General features: G+C 42.1%; 3 protein-coding genes across 3 annotated transcripts; 2 read left to right on the top strand and 1 right to left on the bottom strand.

Moving 5' to 3' along the window:
- Positions 1 to 732: 732 nt before the first annotated feature.
- lrrc3ca (leucine rich repeat containing 3Ca) lies at positions 733 to 1,527 on the top strand. The gene has a single exon (XM_070927541.1). It carries the CDS (start codon positions 733 to 735, stop codon positions 1,525 to 1,527), a length of 795 nt encoding a protein of 264 aa, XP_070783642.1.
- Positions 1,528 to 9,454: 7,927 nt separating this feature from the next.
- csf3a (colony stimulating factor 3 (granulocyte) a) lies at positions 9,455 to 10,951 on the top strand. The gene is made up of 4 exons (XM_070927661.1): positions 9,455 to 9,731; positions 10,298 to 10,405; positions 10,498 to 10,638; positions 10,728 to 10,951. The coding sequence occupies exons 1-4, from the start codon at positions 9,579 to 9,581 to the stop codon at positions 10,911 to 10,913; spliced, it is 588 nt and encodes a 195-aa protein (XP_070783762.1). The 5' UTR covers positions 9,455 to 9,578; the 3' UTR covers positions 10,914 to 10,951.
- A 989-nt stretch (positions 10,952 to 11,940) lies between these two features.
- Positions 11,941 to 22,307, bottom strand: med24 (mediator complex subunit 24). The gene is made up of 26 exons (XM_070926967.1): positions 22,250 to 22,307; positions 21,868 to 21,998; positions 21,674 to 21,756; positions 21,544 to 21,582; positions 21,383 to 21,456; positions 20,784 to 21,007; positions 20,490 to 20,601; positions 20,195 to 20,345; positions 19,596 to 19,709; positions 19,099 to 19,152; positions 18,870 to 18,952; positions 18,643 to 18,729; positions 18,277 to 18,388; positions 17,765 to 17,907; positions 17,511 to 17,548; positions 17,319 to 17,401; positions 16,916 to 17,094; positions 16,517 to 16,616; positions 15,916 to 16,091; positions 15,557 to 15,821; positions 15,115 to 15,296; positions 14,931 to 15,024; positions 14,620 to 14,719; positions 13,543 to 13,623; positions 12,887 to 13,035; positions 11,941 to 12,297 (listed from the first exon to the last, which is right to left on the bottom strand). The coding sequence occupies exons 2-26, from the start codon at positions 21,995 to 21,997 to the stop codon at positions 12,181 to 12,183; spliced, it is 2,970 nt and encodes a 989-aa protein (XP_070783068.1). The 5' UTR covers position 21,998; positions 22,250 to 22,307; the 3' UTR covers positions 11,941 to 12,180.
- Between the last annotated feature and the right edge of the window lie 1,086 nt (positions 22,308 to 23,393).

Here is a 23,393-nt window from a genome sequence, read left to right as displayed (position 1 = left end):
TTCAAAGGCTTACATGCAAAATAAAAAGTGTAATTTACAGAACACACAGACAAGCTTTTACCTCTGTGTTACTTGCACTTCTGACTAAATTACCTTATGGACTAGCTACTGCACAGCTTGACAGACACCAAGCAAGGAAAGATTTAATGGTCACTTTTACTCAAGTTGTTGCAATAGAATGGCAGCTATAATTTTAGAAAGAACTGAACTGAATATATAAAATCTGTCTGGTTTTATGTTTTGTTCAGAACACTGTGTTCCTCGTGGTGTCACATCACTATGCTAATGCCAGTCTCTGTGTACCGAAATAGCCCGGCATTGCAGGGATGTCAATTATAAAAGAGGCACAGTGACACACAGAGTGAGCTTGTTTATTGTGTTGGTATGAAGGGGATGTTTGATCCTTAGACTTCCCTGGAAATACAACTGATGTGAAGCTGTTTCTGGCCAGCAACATGCTGAAATGAGCATGCAGCATTCCCGCTGCCTTCTCACTCCAATTAGACAAGCTACTGTAACCCCCCATTTCTCCGTTAAATAACACCATGGACTCTGAAGAACATTGTTAATCACCCATGTTTGGCATGATATCATTATCATGATCTTCCCACCACTGCTAATGTGATTTTCTGTTGTTTTTATGTAATAGGCTCAACAGCTACTGGGGAGGTTGATGCAGACTTCACCTCCTGCGCCCAGGTGGTCCTTCCTGGAGCATGCCCGTATCCCACGATGTCCCTACTTGCAGACTGGCTACTGCGCCACTCAGTGGTCATGTGTTTGCTGCTGCACAGCTTGGTGCTAATGACCTTCTGTTTCCACCATGCTGCCACCAGTTGCTCCAAGAGCTGCTACTGCTCTGAGAGCGAGAGCAGCGGCAAGACGGTGCGCTGCAGCAATCTGCAGCTCACAGAGATCCCCCAGGATATCCCCAACGACACGCGACGCATCTACCTGGACTTTAACCTCTTCACTACAGTCCCAACGAATGCTTTTGCAGGTTTGCCCCACCTGGTTGAACTGGATCTATCACACAATAACTTAAGCCAGTTAGAACCAGGGGCATTCAGAGGCCTGGGCTCCTCACTACAGTTTCTAGACCTTTCTTCTAACAAGTTAGAAAACTTTAACCCTGACGCCTTCGAGGGCCTGCGGTCTCGCGCCAATCTAACAAACAATCCATGGCATTGTGACTGCAACTTGCAGATGGCCATGCCCCGTGTGGACCTGGAGCCTGCGTCGCTGACGGGCATTGTGTGCCACACTTCAGATCCGAAGGAAATAGGAGTTCAAGGACTTGCCTTCCTGTTGGCACCAGACATAGACCTATGTGTGGTGATGAAGAGGACTACAGATGTGGCCACGCTGGTCGTCATGTTTGGCTGGTTCACCATGGTCATCTCCTACCTGGTCTACTATGTCAGGGCTAATCAAGAGGACGCCCGCAGACACCTGGAGTATCTCAAGTCGTTGCCCAGCAGACAGGGCAAGTCAGAGGAGTCTTCCACCATTAGTACTGTAGTATAGGGCTGATGGAGCAACACATGGGACCTGAAGTGGTAACCCACAGCAACCAGGACGGAGCTACAGCCTGCAACTACACGGTCATCATCAGTCTCAGATGGTTTTTCACACAGAGTAAAGGTGGACAACAAAACATGTGCTTGCACAAGAAAACCAGGCTGATGCAACCTAGCTCAGATCAATAATTCATCTTTCAGTGGTCCATTAGGAGTTTTTGTTGGCTGAGTTGATGGTCTAGTCTGCGCACTAAGGAAGAAAAAGCAGCGGCATGTTTTTGGCAAACTCCAAATATGGGATACAAATGGGATTTATCCAGTGGTGCATGCACCTTGATGCGCCTCGCTCACACACAGACGATCAAACAGCAACATGAACAATGGGAAAAGGCAACACTAGAATGAGGAACTCCATGTACAAGTGTTTCCCATTAAAACCCTTACGGTATTCACCAGTATATTTGAAGTAAAATGATGTTTTCCATTTAAATGGTTGTTTTGGGGGGTTTTCTTACTCAACTGGTCTCACAAAAGATGAAAAAATACATACAGCATCCATAATCTGAATCCCTCTTTAGCAAATGCATATTCAGCTCACTATGCTGATGAATCAGATTGCTGTGTGATGAAGTACTCATCAGTTATTCTGTGATGTTTTTTTATAGAAGCTACTGTACCAGCGCTCCATACTGATGAGAACCGCAAACCTCCAAGCTGCCTCTGCATGTTAAGAGTATTTCACAGGAAACCCCTGCTAGCTGAACTCCATAACCAGTGGGATCCCTACATGATCTATACAGCACACAGCACTCTACAATGCACACACAGAGACACATCATTTTCTTTTATTTTGCCATTTTCCTGATAGGTTTGTCCATGTCAGCCCATTGAAAGTATTAAAAAAATGCAGGGACGTGGGATGTTGTGAGGAGGGAACAAACCAAAACTCATCATCATCCAGCTGTGATGGAAGATTTGAGTCCTGTTTGCTACCTGACAGAAGCAAACTTTACAAAGTCATGGCACTTAATGCCTACCTGGTGTCAGAAACACACTGCAGCTCTGGAATTACTGCATAATATGCTAATATTGACATGCCAGTCTTCAGTCACAAGCCAATTACCCTGTGTGCAATATTGTCTAATTGTCAGAAAAGGCTGATTTGAGAAGCAGATAATTAGAGGTTACTGCAGTTCAGCTGTCATGGAATAGAAAAAGAGAGGGAGCGGGAGACTTATCATCTAAACAGGGACAAGTTTCTCATATTTTGAGATTATTATAAGAAAAGCCCTTCAGCAAGCACCCCACCTCTTCACCCAGTGTAATTAAGGGAACACAGAGGAGTCCTTCATGATCATACTTGGTTATCTAGACAGGTCCTCTTCCACTGTGCTGTTTTTCATTCTCTCTCATGCCATTAATGAGCACACAGGGTGCCTCTGGGAGCCATATTGTCTGATGCGGTCACTCCCATGGGTTTTCCAAATGACATTTATGGGGCCATGACCTGCTGATCCGTTTGAAAGAGATGCCAGGGATGTGAATCTCCTATATCAGCAGACCGTGGCAAAGAGGAAGATGCATTTGTGTCTCCTCTGATCAAATTGGAAATACAAACCGAGACCACAAAAAGGGAGATGTGTTTGAGTGGAGACATAATTTAATCCACATTAGACTGTGCTCTGAGATGATATGCTCTTGTCTTTTCCACAGATGAAGGTAACCCGGTACAGTCTTAAATAATGAAATTTGATGTTTAAGATGTGGGAAATGGTTTGTCAACAAGGACTTCCCTGTGTCAGACACACAAATGCCTCTAGAGCAGAGCAAGACCACTAAATGATTTACGATGGCCATCAAAACACTTGAGCAGAAAATCTGGGAATGCACCCATCATCTTGTGTGACCCAGTTCTTGAGGAGAAATGAGGGGAGAATGCCCCAGGGGATCAGCTGCCCCCTTCTCTGCTGCCTGGCTCACCCTTGCATGGGTAAAGCACTTTCCAAATACCCTTGGGCTGCCTGGTGAGGGTCCAGAGCGCTCACAGTGGCAGCCAAAGTCAGTTCCACCTCATCCTCCAACTGCCTCTTTCCCAAAGGCAGCACTCAGCCTTTAAAAGAATAGTTTGACATCTTGGGAAATACGCGTATTCGCTTTCTTGCAGAGAGTTAGACGAGATGATTAATACCACTGTCGGGTATGCACAATAAATATGTAGCAGCCGGCTCTGTCCAAAGGTAACAAAATCCCCCTACCAGCACCTCTAAAGCTCGTTTGTGTAATCCGTTCCAAGATAAAGCATTGATTAGTAATTAGTTAATGAGCTTTAGCCGTGCTGATTGTTTTCAATAGAGCCAGACTAGCTGTGTCCCCCTTTTTCCAGTCTATATGCTGAACTAAGCTAACTGGTTGCTAGCTATAGCTTCTAATTTTGTGTACAGACATGAGAGTGATATCAATCTTCAAGAAGTTTCCCAGAAGAAGAGGAAAAGTGACAATGGACAATAAAGGTTTAGCTTTCACTAAACCACTTATTAATTAATTTCTTCTGTTTTCCTCTTATCAGAAGTACCAATTCAGAAGTGGTTTGTGCTCGACGGTGTCCATGGTCCATAGTTTCTGGGCTGAGTTTGTTTTACAGAAAACAATGATATTGATCTTGACAGAGTTAATCTTAAAGAAGCCTAGGTACAGCCTCCCATGACGAGCAGGAGGTTCAACAGTACTGAAAAATAGATGGTAAGCCTCTCTCTCTGACATTTCCTGCCACACACACACACACACACACACACACACACACACACAGCTGCCTCCTTCCCTCTTTCCTCTGATAAGAGACTCTCACCGTGGCTTTGAAACCAGCCACTGTTAAGGGAGCTGGTTCACCACTAGAGGAGATAAACATAAAACTAGTGACAGGCATGTGTGACTCTGTATTTCTTTCAGCTAATGTATGTGAGCGCACACATTCTTTTGTTCACCTGTATGTACGACAGGTGTGTGTGCATGGCAGGAGTGAGGGTTCTGGTAATGTAACACCTCTGTTCCCCAGCACACATAAATGTCGCTGAGGTTAATTTAAATTTCAGGCCAGCTCAGCTTGCCCCGCCTGCTACCTTGGACACGTTACACTGGTGTGAGCATTACAACTGCTGGGTAATGGGACACAAAGTGGGGGATAAGGTGACGCATCCAATCCCACAGAGCGCTGCCCTGTTTGGGATTGGGTTGCAGGTGAAAATGTTTCCAGGCTCCCAGTGAGGGCCAGCATGGGCACCTGATTTCCTCTTTTAGCCAAAAAAGGTAAGTGACACTTGATATGCTTCATCTGAGAAGAGTGACAATGACATCCTTTAGTGAGTGTCAATATTCTGTGATGGTCTCCTTTTTTTTGGTGTCCTCCAGGGCGTGATCCGGAGACGAAAGACAGATGATTAGAGCTGTCGAAGGAGAAAAAACTGTTTCAGGCTTCATTTTGTGTCACACAGCTCCCCCTGTTGTGGCAAGTGGGCAAGTGTGAGGAAAACAAATACCTTTATCTTAATGTTTTCACATTAAAATTAGCGTTTATTAGTCAAATATGCTTTTGTACACACAGTACACTCTAGAAGCACACTGAACCTGTTAAGGCCCCTGCACACCTGCTCCCTCAAGCCATTTTGCCTGGAGTCCCAGAGACCAATAGGACCGCTATCTGCCCTAGGTTTGCTGTAAATTAATATGTGAAAATTGGATTAAACTCTTGTTTAAGAACAATGTAAGAATGTTTGTTTAAGAAAATGTACCATGTAAGCATGTTATCAACTGAAATATTAAAGGTATTAAACTAGAATTGACACAGGGCCCGTCTATAAAACGGCCTCAAGATTCGGTCAAAAATGATAGAATCATCTCCATTTTTTTATTGTGTTTTAGTGATACAACAAAATCGCAATCTAATCTAAATCTAATTACACCAACAAAGTACATCACAATCACTTTGCAGAGTGGTGGTCCACTTTGCCGGGTTGATAATCCAGCCTTGTTTGAGCATACTAATGCACACAACAGTATTTCCAGTGATCTCATTAAGAATCCCCATATATGAGTATTACCATACAGTATGTAACATAACAGAATGTCAAAATGTCAAGTTGAAATGTCATACACCAATGTACAAGAGGTTGCTTACACAGCTATTACACAGTAAATGGATATTACAATTGTATTATAGACATGAATGAGTGTGATGCCTGTTATACATGGATAAACTATGCATAGCTAAAGCACAGGAAACAACATGTGAGTACTGACGGGTTTAATGAGCATTATATACGAATGGCATATGTATAAATAACTATTGCACAGTATGTGGATATGTATGTTTAAAAATGCCCTGTGGACAATAAACCTACATCTAGATTGAGATACTACTAAACTGTATGACATAAATTTAATGTAGGTTAAAATTCTCAATCTGGATATATCCTCAGCGACTGAACATCTTTTGTAAAACCAGGTACGTGAAGAATACATGGGGGAGTTCTCATTAAATGTTTCAACCTGTATAGATGTACATGAGCGGTGTACTGATATGTCAAATTCAGCTGATGATGGTGTCTTGTATCTGAGTCAGATTTTTTTATGGAACTACAAGTCATAGTCTGGGAAATCATTTCCTGAGTAATGCGCACTCCTGTCCGAACCTCCTTCCTCCCAGGAAGATCAGATATCGCCACATATCCGCCCGCTTGGGTCCACATTCCATATTAAACACATTTTGCAATTTCTTGTTTCAGTCATTTCCAGAGGGTCAGAACAGCTCAGCATTACTCTCACCGCATGTGACAACTGTTGCTGTGTTTGAATCTGACCCATGATCAGCAGTGCATATCATCTTAACAAGCAGTTTATGATATACACTTTAGTTTGTAGAAGTGTCAAATGGGAACATGCGGTATTTCCACACCAGAGGGCAAATTTTTCTGTTCACAGGATTGATGTTCTGCATAAACACTAGTGCTAATGTTAAGCTGAGGTAACACCAGTTCCTTTAGTCCAAATGCTTTCAGTACAAGAATGTTAGAGGGCAGCTCCTTATCTACTAATATTATTGCAGATGAACAATAGCTATCTTTCAAAAGCAGAGAACATTTGAAATCAACACCTTTAGTGAAAATTTGATGTGGTCCCAGGACCCAGGATTAACCCTAATGAATGTAAAACCCCTTTCTGTTGTCACTGAGGATACTCACCTTGCCTGTTATCTTAAAGCCTCTCTTGACCTTTTCAGTCCCTTCCAAATGCCTGTTGAAGAGCCAAGCATTGTTCATCCAAGCAGAACCATATTTCAAATTCCGCAAGGCTTTCACAGGCTCCAAACATAGCATCGTAAAACTAATGGAAATTGTGCACCCGCTATCTTTCCACTTGTTGTAGTGAGAGCTCTGTAACAAGCAGATACAACGGATACAAAGGTGACACTGTGTTATGGATGAACTATGGCATCAGGGTGCATGCCTCCAAGGGTTAAAAATACAGGACATGCTTTTGCAGCCTTTCCCTGACCAACCAAATGCGATTTAGCACATTGTTCCACAGCTACAACCAAATAGTGTTTCTAACTGGGTCATTGACGGGCCATAGAGCGAGGCCTCAGCAGTGAATAATGCCCTCCTTTCATCTGAAGGATTGATTGGAGATCAGACCAGTGTGTATTTCAGGGATCAGATTTGACGGCTTCACTTTACAGCCTATCAAGCATGGCCAGATGTAACATAGCTACACTGACTGATCAAGGGGCCCCGTGTCAGAGCATGAAGCAAGCCGATCTGCTACAATGGAGCAGCCAGTTAGCTTATCTTAGCATAAAAACTGGAGAAACAGCTAGCCTGGCCGTGTCTAAATGTAAAAGATCTAAGCCTACCAGCACCCTTAAGTTCAATCATTTTAAGGTTTTATCTGGTTTGTTTAATCCGTACAAAAATGTAAGTGTACAAACAGACACGTTGTGGTCTTTTAGGGATTCATGTACGGGTATATCTCTTGGCCGGGGGCAGTGACTTCCTGGAGACCTCACAGCCACAACTTCAGGTTTTTGTACATATTAAACAAACAAAACGAAAAGCTTTACAGGTGCTGGTAGGCAGATTTGTTCATCTTTGGACAGAATCAGGCTACCTGTTTCCCCTTGCGTCCAGTCTTTATGCTAAGCTAAGCTAACTATCTCCTGGTGATAGCTTCATATTTAGCATACAGACATGAGTATTTTCCCATAATATCAAACTATTCCTTTAAAGCACGGGTGAACTGAAAGCCATTTGTATCAGATAAACTAGTGATATGCCACTGTTTTTAAAATCTTCCTGACAATTTATGACCTTAGTGACTGTTGTTGTTCACTGCACTTTGAACTTTGAGATTTGTGAATGAAATGCAAGTATAAGACTTTTTGCAGCGTGACATCACAGCTGAGGTTTATTTTGTAAAACACTTAAGTCCACCAGATGGCACTCTTGTTTCTGTCAAGCATTGCCGTTTTTATCAGGGGCCACAATCTAAAAATCAATCTACATGTCATAATAATCTTCTTTGAGGTTTGTCAGTGAGCTGCTTGTTCCATTACTGCCAGGCCAATACAGCTGTGTATGTACACTCCCATTTCATCATTCATCGCAAATATTTATGTCTTATATAACGTGTAAGATGTCACAAGTCATTCTGCAAAGAAGAATCATGATGACTCAAAAACACTCACACATCACAAGAAAACAACAAGATTCCTCCCAAAAATCCTACATTTCAGCGAACACTGTGATTAAAGCAATTAAGCACTTTCCATTTCCATTTCCCTCTAACTGCTGTCAGAGGAAATGCCTGTTTCCTCTTGGTTTCTTCATACACGACTTAGATAATTTTGTGCAACTTAAACTACAAACGGTTACATTAATACAGAAAACCAGTGATCTATGAATTCTAGTTCCCAAAATGAAATTCTTGAATTGTGTTACTTTGGAGGTTTATGTTGAAACTACTACTTTCACCCTTTTATTTTCATTATATTTTGTTATTTCATCCTTCTGGTATATCTTTATTTTAACCTCTTTCACTCTTTTATTTTTCATTAATTTCAATAAATCGTCTTTGTTTTACTATTTTGTTTTATTTGATGGTATGGTGTTGTGGATGATTTTGTTTAAAAGATGCTATAAAAAATGGAGAAAAGTAGAGAAAAGAGTTTATTATTATTTATTATTTTGAGACCCAAATTGTTAATTAACAAAAAAAATCCAATATTGTGCTTAGGCTAAATTCAATATATCATTATTATTAATTCCACAAGTGGGATCCACGTAAATCAGGCTTCTTTACAAAGAATGGCAGAGCTTTGAATTTAAATGTGTAAATTTCATGGAAACATCCTGTCACTCATAATGACACTGTACAAATAATGGGAAACCCCTCTACATGGAACTATATATATGTTTCTGACCTATAAATAATGGATAGTGTCCAGCTGAGGTCAATACTTAAATGCATTTCCCAACAGAGGCCATGAACATCCTAATTGGTGAGTAGTGGTGAGGTAACGCTTGTAAAATGTTGCTTTCTGTTCTCTCTGCTGATCATGTCCGGACACAGCACAGAGCCTGGAGATGAGCCACAAGAAGATATTCAGGATTATCGAACTGCTTTTAGCTCATATTTAAGCATCTGGACCTGTTTTAAGGACTAAATAGTACATCTGTTGTAAGTTTACATCTGCGCAAACTGTCATATTCGCTATGTTTAACTGCTGGAGTTACTTTTGGCTCGGGTTTCACATTACAGTGACTATTCTGAACTCATGCAGCTATTTAGCCTGAGGGGGGGGGGGGGCGAGCCCAGTGCTGCAGCACGGAGGAGCTGCTGAGGAGAGAGCCAGGCTTTGTTCCGCCTGTTGCCCCTCTCTCACGCACACACACACACACACACACACACACACTCTGTGGTGGATGTATAAAAGGGATTGTTTTGATGCCTCGACGGGGACGCATTTGATTGTTCTCCCCTCTTGCAGCTTTCGCCGTCCACTGCTACATGGCCACCTCCGCCCGCAGCGCACCTCTGCCGGAGAGGAGCGCACTTGTTGAGGATCCGCAGTCTCAGGAGATCGTGCAGAGGAGCCGCAGCTTAATACAAAAGATCCTGCTCTCCATTCCCGACACGCACAAATCCTGCATTCACACTGAGGTGAGACGCGTCCTGGCCGCGCAGTGTGTCGTTATGATCCGGTATATATTACGCAGAGCTTTAAGACTGCTGCGGGCGATTCATCTGCCTATGAGCCCATAAAAGGGCTTCTGCACGATGGAGCCCGATACAGAGCTCTGTGCTCTCTCTGTTGTTGGTCTGAAAGCCTGTTTACTGAGTTCGTGTCTGAAAATGTGTTCATTTATTACTAAATGATCAGCTATGCCGCAGTCGCTGTGCATTATATATCTGAGAAGTTGTGAATAAAGTAAATAACCGTGATTGATTATTATTAGTTAGTACAGTGCAACTTGTAGCATGTATAGGACCAGTTTAAGCAGTAATGAAACCAGTGAACTGCTAAAATGAACCAGCCATCAATCAAAGTCTGGACTTGTACTGAAGTAGTTCAGACTTGGGAAAGTATTTCTGCCACAGCTGCTGTTTCATGAAGGATTTATGCGTTTTGCAAGTAAAAAGGCCTTCAAGAGCTTATCCAGGTAATGTTTCATGCATGCCAAGCTGCAATCTATCCATAACATCTCTATGTTACGTCTCTCCCACAGACCCTTCAGCTCAATTCCTCAGACAATTCAAAGCTTGTGATAATGGCGTCCAACATTGGCATCCCCTCTGCTCCTGTACTCAGAGTTGTGTCAGAGGACTTCACTTTGGTAAGCATCTTCGAAGGGAATAATTCTGTAAATTAAACAAGGGTTAAACAAACAGACAACATGACCAGTTTTCTGGTATTCTTTCTTACTAGGAGACCAGCTTGAGACGTATGTCTGAGGGTCTCCAGCTGCACCGGGCCTTGCTGAGCTCCGTCTCTCCTCGTCTGGAAAACAAAGACAAAGTGACGGGGCTGATGGCTGACATCAGAGACCTTGTCATTCAGATCAATAAGGTAGTGGAATACTTCTAGATCACAGTTTTTCTTGACAAGTTATCCTCATTATTAGGCACCTTTATGATGTAGTTTCGTGTGCCTTGCAGATGCTGAAAGGGCTCCAAGCAGAGGCTGTGCCAACACCAAGCCCTGTGGCCTTGCGCCTGCCAGGGGAGTATGAGGTTCAGGTGGCGGCACACCTGACTCTGGTGCAGCTCCAGTCCTTTGGGCAGGACGTAGTCCGCTTCCTCAGGAATCTGGACCAGAGCAATCAGGGGGAGACAGAGAGCTGAACCATGGGTGCCATACTCTGACTGCTTTTGGCTCGATTTTTTTATTAGGGCATTAATTTATTTATCTGTTAAAAGATTATTTATTATTTGTATCTATTTATATTTATATATTTATTTATGGAATATTTATTTAGGGAATTTATTTTTGATAACAAAGCTGTGGTATCCCTCAGTCCTCTTTTCATTGACACCTGACTCAACTTCCGTTTTAACACAGGTCCACTGACCTCTACTGAAAGTACTGCATTAAGTCTACATTATATAGCAATAACTGAAAATAACCTCCAGTCTAGTCCAAAAATTATACTTACAATTCTATCCATAGCAGAGTTTAATGTGTAGCAAAACAGGACATTTATCAACTTCATCAACTGTTAACATTCATACATTCATTTTAGGGGGTTGGGGGCACATTAAGGACTATTTATACATATTGTAAAATGATTAAATGAAACTAATTATTTTTGTATGAATCATATTTTAAGTACCACTGCACATGTTTGTGTTTTCCCATTTTTCAATAAAAACCCACTGTCCTGAAAAGGGAATTGTTCCTTTTTGTCAATGACCATGCAGAATGACACATCCAGCACTGGGTTACGCTGAAGCACACTGTCTCATCAATGTAATTATTTGTAAAATCCCAGCAAAGCTAATACTGTAATCGAGAAGTGCAACTAAAAGTGAAATAGTGGCTTTTGTGTCCTTATTTCTGCCACTCTGTCAGACAGATTTCCTCGAGGAAGTGTTGAAAGTGGTGAGGGACTGTCTGCTGGCCACGAGGTTGTCACTCAAAGGAAGGTCCAAATCCCTTGTACGTAGTGTCATGTGGCAGCCTCGCTAGCATGTGATCATTCAACTGACTCCCGGTTTGTGATCACAGCGGTCAGATCTCAGGTTATCGTAACTTCCAAATATGACCAAACGTAACCATAGTATGACCTTAAACATACAATAAAGGAAACCCTCTTCGAGTAAGCAAATACGGGCAGACAGAAACAGCTGATCTTCATTATGGAGAGATTTTATTTTAAAGCTTATTTACACATTTTTTTAAGTGTGAAAAAGAACATAAAAAAACATAGCAAAACAGTGTTTACAGAGACATGGTTATAAACATGTTATTTTCCAACAAAGACAATCCCTTTAAATGGACGATCTAGCCAGGTTCAGAGCAACTCTCAGCGCAAGTTAAAATATCAAGTTGGGTTTGTACCCCCCCAACAGGGGGGTCAGTTTAGTACGGAGGTAAATTTGAACCCACAGTTCACAAGGCAGAGATGGCTTTGGCAGCTACTCTCCTCCCCAGCGGCAGAGTCAGGTCAGTGATGGCCAGGACAACTTTGGGTTTGGCCAGAGCAGGCAGCTTCACCAGCTCAGAAACCTGGATGTCCAAAAAGACAAAGAACGTGTGATTATTCAGCTGTAGTGTGTCCGAAAAGGGCGTTCAACAGGCATCATGTTGCTCAAGGCACAAAGAAATCTGGTCATGGTTATTTAGAGGAAGTTTTGGCCTTTGGTCTGGTTTTGGGCATGTTGGTTCTTGCACGAACATGTCATTTACACTTTTATTATATAAAAAAAAATATTTGAACAAAACATTTTCACCCATGGAAACCTCCATTTTCTACTTCAAACTGTGGTTGTGTGACTAGATCAAAAACCACTTAAATTTTCCTCTGCCGGAAGGCACTGTGAACAGGCTTATGGTTACAAGCCCACACAAAAACACGAGAGTAACACAACAGTAACAGAGTGACTCAACAACTCAAACGCACTTGACCCTTACATTCTTTCTGCCTCTCTTAGAAAGAAAAGCACTCATCCTTAAAAATGTGTTCCCAACCAGCAGAACAAACAGAAGAAATTCCAAACCCCTTTCCAATACTGTCTGATGCAACAGCCACCCCTCTACCTCCTTATCTCCCCGTCTATCTCCCCTCCCAGTTTCTTCTTCCCCGCTCATAACTCACCATGGTAAAGGGCATAAACTGCAGGATGTTTCCGCGGCTTCCCTGCTCCAGGCAGTCCACACACTCCTCCATAAAACTCTGTACAAACTGGGTGTGAGGTCCCGCCATCTTGGAGCCCACGATGGAGGAAATGAGGAGGAAAAGGTTGGCTGAGGAGAGGAGAAGAGAGCAGGTGGTGTGAATTGTCATGGTTGAATAATCACATTTTGGCGTTTTCCTGGAGGTGATGGGCAATCTTGATTTACTTCCATTCAAATACAATCATGATGTTGGTGGTCATGGAAAAGCCTGAGCCGGTTCAGAGCATTCAATTTAGTTTAACTTGGATAACAAAAACATTTTCTTAATAACAATTACATTAACTATAAAAGTTTACTCAACCTGAAAACCAACAATCAATTAGTGTTTTGATTATAATATCTAACACAGCTGTCCAAAACCTCCCATAATGTAGATGTTCAACTGGACTTGCAGAATTTGAGATCTGGTGACTGTGATTCATTCATTCATTGACCCCTTGTGCCCTCGATGGAAGCATCTGCATTCATTATGTGTCCTCTCTCATTTATTCAAGAGTTTGCTGTAATTTGTCACCTATACATCTACTTTATTCATAAAGGAGGTCACAATGGAGGCGTACAGAGCAGAGTTCTCACCCAGGACTCGGTTGAGAGGGTCCCTCATGTTGACAGTGTGGAGCTGGGAGGCAGAGAGGGAACTGCTCATGGATCGGTCTCCTATGAGATAACACATGACGTGAGAAACAGAGTTTTTTTTTCATTTTATTTGGTCATTTGAGACATGCAACAACACAACGTCAACAGGGAAGTTCTGAAGTTTTCTGTTGGTGGTTGACAAAACGCAATCTTGACTAAAGGTTGTGAAAGTCTAAAAGGCTTCCTTCCACTGCCATCTTACATAATCTTATGTTGTTCCAAAAATAACCTTGTTAGACACGTTTCAATTTTCTTATAAAGAAGAAGGGTGCAGATTTTATTATCCATACATTCAAAACAAAAGTCCTTTTCACATTACACCAAAAGTAAGGGCAGTATTTTAATTTATAGCTGCAGGTATAAATAGATTTAAGTGTCAAGCAGAAACTATGTGTCAAGCAGAAACAGTTTCAAAATTACTTGTCTTTTCAATGGAATAGGTTGAGCTCATTTGACTGTGGGAACACTTATCTAAGTTTCATTCTCAATTACACCTAGAAAAGTAGTTCATACATTTTTTTCATAAGTCATGCAGCATGCTGATCTCTGAAACCCTGTCTGGGGATTTCCTTATGTAGCTGTAGCTAAACTGGAAAAAAGCGTAAAATTCTCAAATCTGATAGTCTGAATGTTATCAGTCTTAGTATTTATAGCCTGAATTTTGTCAGTCATGTTGATAGCAGATTGAAAAGAGATGTTTGGAATCACAATACAATACTTCCTATTGTTTAGTACTGACATTAGACAGTCAGTGCTCAAGTCAGAACCTGCTGACGGGTAAGACGCTCAGCAGATAATTAAGGTTTATGCTTTAAAGCTTATTAGTGCTTTTCTGTTTCAGCTAAAAGTGCTTACAAGAAGCAACATGCTGGTAACAGGGCCATAGAAAGTCCATTTGCTTTTGGAAACCATCTGGTATTTGCATAATCCCCAGCTCAGACTGACAGACAAGCTACTGAAAGGCAACAGGCTACATAATTCGACCATGTATTAAAACCTAGACATCAATAGACTGACCTGGACTGGAAAGGGCTACAGGCTCATCCTCATTGGAGCTAAGCAGACGCATGAGTTTAGAGGGTTGAGTGTCATCCAAGGGAAAGAGGCTATTGTAGTCCTGCAGCCAATAACATATATGTTAGATTACATTGTATTAGAGATCATAGAAATAATAGTAATTGTTAGTGTCAGTCTCAATTATAAAGGAATTAGATCACAGTATTCACACACTTCAACATCTCAGTTTCTCATGCTGTAAATAGTATTTCCGTGACTAACATAATACGCAGCTCTTAAGACACATAAACGGCCCTCTGTGGCTGTTTTACCTCAATATCTTCCCGCTGCCTTTTGCGCTGACGAGCTGAGAACGAGCCTTTGTGGTGAGAGGAGTAAGAGCTGAGTGCACACCACACAGACAACCTGAGGAGTTATCGGGACAGTAAAGTTGACACCAGATTCTCCAAAAAATACAAAAACCTGCTCAACATCAAAGTATTAAGCTTCTCTTACTTGGCCAGTGCCTTTCCGGGGGGGTCTGCCAGGCTGTGCCAGTGGGCGGAGTCTGTGAGCAGGTCGGGCAGTATGGTACCCAGCAGGGTGAGCGTGATCTGCTGAGTGTCCAGGCAGAAGATGCTGTAGAGTAACTCCGCCACCCGATTGGCCCACTCCTGTCGAGTCTCCTTCAGCAGCTCCTGAAATAAGACGCAGTGCTCCGATTACACACATTGAGTAATCGGACTGTTGGCCATACCCTAGTTAAAGTCTCCTTGCATCCGCCTTTGATACCGTAAGATTGAGTTTTCATTATCTTAAAAAGGTGCCATGTGGAGTTTATGAGTATGAGTCCATTCATGGTGTCTTGCCCACATATACAACAATACACAAGGAAAAGTAGATGAAGCCAACTATTTTGATAATCGGTAAACAGTCAGGTAAGTTTTGGTCCTCCTACCTTCACCAAATTGTTAGTGAACCAGAAGACCCCTCCCATGTTGAGAAGACTCTCAAACAGATGCAGGGCCCGGCTGTCCACCCAGCCTTTGCGCAGCACCGTCTGGAACTGCTTGCTGAGGGCCATGTGGATGGGGTCTTTGGCCGGCAGCAGGTTGCGGTAGGGGATCGGCTCCTGGCCCTCCACTGGGGGGCGCAGCGTCGCGGCCGTTTGTTGGAAGACGTCAGCACACATGTGCTCCATGATGGAACTCATAATGATCACGCTGGTGAGAGTGTGGGGGGAGACAGGACATAATTGCTACATCTGATCATGGGCTATGGTTGTGAAGTGTAAGTGTGTTTTTCAGCCGTTTTTACCGTTCATTGTAAAACTGCAGAGTGTTTTCCCCATACAGCGGGGTTACAAGCTGACGGATCATAGTCTGGGGCTTCTCCCGCTCATCCCTCCCCAGCATCCTGACGTGGGCCACCAGCCAGGCCACCGCACAGATGGCCATACTGCATACCTTCCCCTTGATGTTGTCAGTGATCTTCTACACTCAGAGAGAGAAGACAGCAGCAAGAAAAAAAAGGAAGTAAGGATGTGGCGTAAGATCAAAGGAGAGAGGAATCGAAGTAAAAACCTCATCCTTCCACATAGCATGACATGAAAACTTAAACGGATAAGGGAAAAACAAGAAGTCAGCTAAATCTATAGTACTTTAGGACGTCACTGCTGTTGCAAGTTCTTAACACATAGTTATTCATCAATTTCCACAGAATACGTCATGCTCACTTGAGTCATGAGTCAACACAAATGTAGGAAGACATTCTTAGACATGGTTAATGGTTAGGGAGGTAGCCGGTACTGCCTGACCATCATATGAGTAACTGATATTCAGGAAATTTCAAGAATATTTCCAGTCACAGGATGAAAAAAGTAAAAAAAATACAGTAAGAACATTAAAGTTAAACAGACCTGTACTGCCTCCACAGAAAGAACACCATTCTCCCACGCATTCAGAACTTCCAAGATGGCTGCTGGAGTGCTGAGGCAGATTTCATGCCATTTCACCTGACTTTCACAACAGATGAATGTCAGAGGAAGTTCCATATTTAGAGCACTGCTGGCCATGTTTAAGACATTTTCATTACATAAAATGTATTTAAATAAAATAAAAATATCAAAAGCAGAACTGAGGTCTAAAAAAACTCAAATAAAAATGTACCACTACTGGTTTGAAAAGGAGCAAAACCCTCTTAAGAAAAGAGGGGGGGGGGAATTGTCAGTGAAGGAAAGTATGTTAAGTGATCGACCATAAATGGGACAAAGCATGCACAACAAACTTCTTTAATCACAGATTGGTCTGCCACTTACACTAGTTTCATCTCTGAGGAGTTGTTCAGCAGGGTGACCAGGCTCTCCACTTTGCCAGGCTCTGGTCTGAAGCAGGGGTGGTCTGGGTTCAGAGTCTTGCCCTCTTCAGGCATACATGTCTGCAGCCATGTTTCAAAGAAGGGCGTCTCCCCTGACGGGCTGGGGTCTGACAGGATCACCTGGTACGGAGAGACACAGGGCAGCCACGTACTGTATGAATCAATTTAGGTTTAATCAGAAAATGTTAGGTCACTTATTTACAGCCCTCTCTGGACATCTTGTGGCCTTACACTGAAAGAGCAGGCTGATTTTGTAGTAAAATCCACACAGAATACTGTACCTTTGAACATCATTATACTCTTTTTTTTTTTTTTCTCACACGCTTGAATTGCCATGAACTAACCTCAGAACCATACGTCTGCACCACATGGCAGAGCATGAGGAAGGAGATGTCAAAGAGCAGGGCCCGTACCGACGCAGACTTGGCTGAAGGAGAGGAGGAGGGAACAATGTTAGTATCTCATTCAATAAATAATATGTCAATGAGGAAAGAAATTCCAACATTGGAACTTGTCACTCTTGTATTTGAACTCACATCCTTCGCCGCTGATGTGCTTGGGAAACTCATTAAGCCTAGAACAAATTGATGAGAAAGCACATTACAAGATATGAAACATCTTGTTAAAACTCAGCCTCCTGAGCCAAGTGGAGTTTCCAGCTGGGTAAACACAGCAACATGAACAATCTGCCACCCTTTAAAACATGCTTGTAAATTGGTTTGTAAGTCGTTATAAGAGTCTTCATTATGGAGACTAAGGGGACTATTTGTCTTAACTTGCATTTACTCACTTAATGAACTTCCGGGCAAAGGATTTGAGTTTCCCAGTGGCTGCTGCTGCGGCCAAGAGCAGGTCCAGGCTCTTTCCAGATAACATGTGTCCCAGGACCCCCAAAAGGCCCTCAGGGGACTTGGAGTGGTCTGCATCTACTGTCTAATGAACAAGAAAGGACGAGTTATGATCCTTTGTTCTTTTTACAAAGCTTCATTATAGTGCTTTCTTAGCATGTAATTTTGATTCTCTTCTCATTTTTTCCTCTGAGATCAGATAGTTTCATTCATTTCCTTCATATTATATAATCTTTTCTTTTATTCCTAACCAAGTGGTTGTGGATCACTCAATTTCACTGTCGCATACATGTGATATAATTTCTGTTGGTATTCCCTGAACCTTTTTGGGTAATTCTGTACCCATTCTGAACGCTACTTAGTCCTGACCAGACCATCAATAACCAGTACTACATCAAGACTGTAACAGACTGAGAATGCCCTGTACAATTTAGATCAGGTTATGGTGCTCCACCTTGAGAATATTGGTGACAGTGGGCTCAGCTCTCAGGATGAGACCCGGGTTTGGCTGGATGTTAGCATTTTCTGCTGTCTTTAGCCTTGGGGCGAACTCCCTGTCCGCGGTCCTGAATCAAATTTGCAAGAGGAGAGGGACAGGAAGGGAGGGGCAGAGGAGAGACAGAGATGGGGTGGAGGGGTGGAGGGGATATGGTGTACTGTGTGAATATGATGAACAAAACTTTCATCTATGATCTTATTAAAAGAGTTCAGAAAAAAAAGAAAAAAATACAGAAAACAGGGCTTTCTGTTCTTCTTGATACAGTCCTTTTCCAAAAATGTTCTGCATCATGTGTGTTCATTGTGGGATGGGAACCCGTACCGTTTTGAAGTGAGGCAGGCTGTATTTGAATCGGACAGCAGACCAAGCTTGTTACACTCCTGCAGGAGCATGCCGAGGCAGTCACAACTATGTGAAGAAGCACAAGAAAAATTATAAGCCACATGGTGCTGGCTTATCAGGCATTTAGCTGGCTTTCTTATCTGGAATGTCGTGCGATGAGATTACAGGCAGTGAAGATGGGTGTAGCAAGATTTTGGAGCGCTTACTTGCATCTCTGATCAGCCTTGTCCAGTAGTGGTGTGAGCTTTAGTAAGTACTGAAATGCAATATTCACATCGTCCATGAAGTCCTGGAAAGTGTTAGAAAGTGACAGTGAAGGTACATTTTAAAACACAGAGATATTGCTTTTTTTATGACTGCTTGGCAATACTAAATACTCATGATTGGTTTGTGTGTCCATTTGTTAGAAAAACATTGCTGAGTAAATTGTTCTACCTGTCCTTTGTCACCCTGAGGATACTTCTTTAGTCGGAGCAGAACTTGCGGGATCTAGCGTAAAGAAACAAGAAATGCATTTCTTTAAGAGCGGTCGAGTTGCATGTGCATAGATGTGACAGCGCTTATGTAGTTCTGTCACTGGTGGCTATAGCTCACAGAGGCAATACTTTGAAATAAGGTAAACTGATTTACATCCGATATGGGATTATTCACTTTATATACTTAATAGCATCAATAAACTAAAGTAAATCTAGGCAAAAGAGAGTCCACCTAAGACTATGAAGTGGAAATAATACTGACAATACAAACTTAGAGAAAATGAAAACGAACAAACTAATCACGTTCAGTCATCGCCCAACATCAGCACTGACTTTTGACATTCATTTACAGTCAAAGGGCAATAAACACTCAGGCCAAGCAAAAAAGAAAGACAGACAAAAGGCAGATCACAAGCAGACAGAGGGAGCAGTGATAATCTTTGAAACAGATCTTACTTTGAGGAATGTGAAGGCAGTCCATTTCAGCTCCTCTGTGCCCTCTGGTGACTCAATGAGGCCAGTGAAGCAGGCCTTCCAGATCTCCAGGACAAAAAGAGAAGTGGGGATTCGCTGCAGAGGACAAACAATTTGAGAGGAAAATACACATAACAACAGGCATACACCCTTACATCTGGCCAGTGTAACAGGGAAAACCCTTAAGTTCCTTTGTAACCAAAGTTACAGCAGTATTAGGCAAGATTTTATGTAAAAATAGAGCAGTCTCATTATGACTTGTGAAGTGTGCCTGAATTCTTGCATGAAGAAACGGATATATTCAAAGGCAAAGGCAAAATGAAAAATTGTCTCCTTTTAAAAACACATGCTCTTTCCAGAGAAAGTTGGACTCTTTAGATTTAGTTGGATCTTTGACTTCTCCCGTCCCCTTTTTAATTCTTAGCAAGACCCACGACACTGGCCACTCAGTTTACTGCCATCATGCTAAATTAATTTCTAGGTATTGAAAGACTTTTCAAGCACTTTCCTTTCCCTGCCACTTTTTATCTGCCAAAAGGCAAAGTAGCTGAAGTCAGATTTCTCTGTACATAAATGCTCACCTGCATTCTCTTGATCATCATCAGCTGCTCCACCAGTGGCTGTGTCTCCCCTGTCAGATTCATGGTCCCTTCCAGCATTATGAAGGCGTGGACTGACGGGAAGGAGGCATGGTGCAGAGGGTCAGACTGCACAGACAGCATCAGGGGAATACTGATGAAAGAATGAAGAGTTAGCAAGACGAGGACTGATTGTGATGGTCTTTAAATAAGTATTGCCATGTCTAGGCTGAGCAACGTTGTACCAAAGTTAAATGTCTGTGTATTCAATATTTAAGAATGAGGTGGGAATCTTCACCCTTTTACTAGTGACAAGCTCTCCTCTAATTTAGTTCTCAGTGTCTGGTTGGATACACAGCCGAGGCCATCTGTCACTCTCAGCATTGATTGCTCTACGTTGCTCCAGGAACCTGTGGAGGAATAGCAGCAGAATCACTGTAAGATGTCTGGCTCATAACAATCACGCACAATAAGATTTGACTGAAAATGATTTTTTTTTAAGTTTAGTTAATAATATAATAATATAATGTTTGTGCCCTAATGCATTTTGCACACTCCCATGTAAACACTTGCACCCCCACAATCGTAACACCTTGTTCCTCCAGCCGAGCGATGTGGACCAGGGCTCTGTTCTTGGTGCTATTCATCAGAGTATGAAGCCTCTCCTGGCAGGCTCTCAGACTGGTCTCTGTGCTGGCTGATGGGCCCAGTTCTCTCAGCCTCTCACAGTACCAGGCACAGCCCTGCAGCAGCCACACTACCACTCCCAGCAGGGCCCGACACAGCCCAATGCATTCCTCTGCTTTCCCGTGACAGCTTTAGAGTCGAAGATGAGAAGCAGTGAGTCAGAGATGGCTTAAATGAGAAGAAACCTTTGGCTTTCCCAAAACCAAATTCACATTTTCTTTACTAAGCAAACATGCAGGCAAGCAGTAAAAAACAACAACATTATTTTTAGATAAAAAGATCCCATGCCCAAAGATCCTGGGCTGCTCTTTATGAGTTAATAGTATGCAGCTGTAGCTGATGGTTATTATTCAAAGGCAATAAGTAAAAGGTGATTCTGAAACTAAAGGTTAACTTGTTATGATCACTTCTTATAGCACTGACCAAAGCCTCAACAGCAGCATTCTGGATAAATTGCAGGTTATCCGAGTGAAGGACAACACTGTCATGGATAATTTTACATACCTGAGACGATGACAAAACATGTCCATTATCTCCAACAGTGATTTGACACACAGCTCCCGAGAAAAATCATCAAACTATCAGAAAAGAGACACATTCATGAAAACCCTTGGTATCATATAGTAAAGTGCATGATGCCATAATTTTCATCAGGCATAAATTACCTTGCTGATGGCTGTAAGCACACTGGAATAAGACACCATCTAAGGAGAGAGAAGGTAACGTTCACAAAATAATATCAATACTGTTGCTGCTCAGTTACACCATTTTTCATGACACTGCTTTTTCTCTCACCTGAGAACTTATAGCATATTTGAGGTACGACAAAATAAGAGGGTTAGGAGAAGGACCAATCATCGCCTGCTCCATCAGGGCCTCTGGAATACGCAAACAACATTTAAAGCCACAATAGAAATACATTAACATAACTGGTGTAAAGTCAAATAATCAGCATGATGGCTGGGGAACTTCAAGATCTTTCCTCTAACCTGCAAGGTTAAGGTAGTCCCATGTTGCTCCCTTTGGAAAGTTTTTCTTGATGTTAACGGCCCACTGGTAATCACTCCAACGTTCCTTCCATGCCTGCAGAATGGCTTGCTTCAGATTGACCACCTTCATCCTGGTAAAAATAATACCACGTTTCCAAGACATAGCCATTAAAGCTATTTTGTGGTAACTTTTATATGCAAAACCACTCAGTCTAGCTTACTTTAGCTACGTTATTCATTTATTGGCTGGCTGACGTTAGCCGTTAGCTGTCGATGTCATTCATAGCTGAAGAATTAAGATAAAGCTGCCTGCAAAAACACACAAATGTTGCAGTAAATAAAACAAAATCTGTACTGCGTTACTACTAAATTTGATGCTTACCTGGCTTATTCTTTTTTTCAAAACATAAAAGATATTTGTTTGTAGCTCCTCCGTTTCACAATACAAAGGACGCCATTTTCGCTGTAAAAGACGCAAGCGTTCATTGGTTAATCTCTTGACGTCTCAGTATTCTTTCTGCGGATTGGTCAAAGAACTGCTCAACGCTCAACGGCAGAGTAATGACACTCACAATATCACAAGATGTCGCACTTTACCAAGTTTAAGAATCTATGCTCGGCACTGCATGTTAAGGCAGGGAGAAGGGTAAGCAAAAACGTATCCAGCATTGAAGCCAGTGGTTAAAAACTAAACATCAAGCTAACCAACTGGAGAAATACTTACAAATTACTTATTGTCTAGCCGGGCATTTGTCTAGCTCAACTGACATTTAGCTAGCTAATGTTACAGTTGAGTTGATTTAGCTGAGAAAACCCATTGTAACAGCTACCAAGGTAATGTTAGCTCCCTACATGCAAAAACGTCTTATATATAGACTACCGTCCACTGTAGTAAGGTAAATTACATCAAATTTTAAACTAACTTTGTTTCATTTTAATTTTGACCAATTATCTATTCCATGGCATACAGTGAAATGCTTTGTTGTCTTATGTAACCACCCCATTCAGTTGTGTGATTCACTCCCTCACTGCAGTTTCATCTTTTTCTGTGTCAGTTTGGTCATTTTCAACAGGCCTTTTTGTCTATTATATCACAAAGAAAGAAAAGCAAAAGACATTTGTCTTGAAAACATTCAAGGTCCTAGCCATACCAGACAGTCAGTTGGAGTCCAAGTCCAGTGCAAAGTTTGGGATTGGTACCTTTTATTGAGAGGTTTAAAAACAGTGTTACTGTAAAAATCAGAAGCCTCCACAAATCACATTTAGTTTAAAACAGTACTGAAAGTGTTTTTAGTATAAATTATTCTTGTCAAGCATGGTCTGCAGAGTTTTTCTAACTGCCTCCTGTCCACTTTTTCCACTCAGTTCTTCATCATGTTAAAAGGGATACTGTTCTTCTTATCAAAACCACCCAACTACCTCTGCAAGTGAAGGTCCTATATTGAGTCTGCGGCAACAAAGACCCTCATTCTGCCTGACACTGGAGACGTTGTCCTAGCTAGAGCGAGGTCTGTGTCCTGGGACAG

This window comes from Enoplosus armatus, chromosome 20 (assembly GCF_043641665.1).
Source record: "Enoplosus armatus isolate fEnoArm2 chromosome 20, fEnoArm2.hap1, whole genome shotgun sequence".
In the NCBI taxonomy this organism is placed as follows: Eukaryota; Metazoa; Chordata; class Actinopteri; order Centrarchiformes; family Enoplosidae; genus Enoplosus; species Enoplosus armatus.
This window is presented reverse-complemented; position numbering and strand designations above follow the sequence as displayed.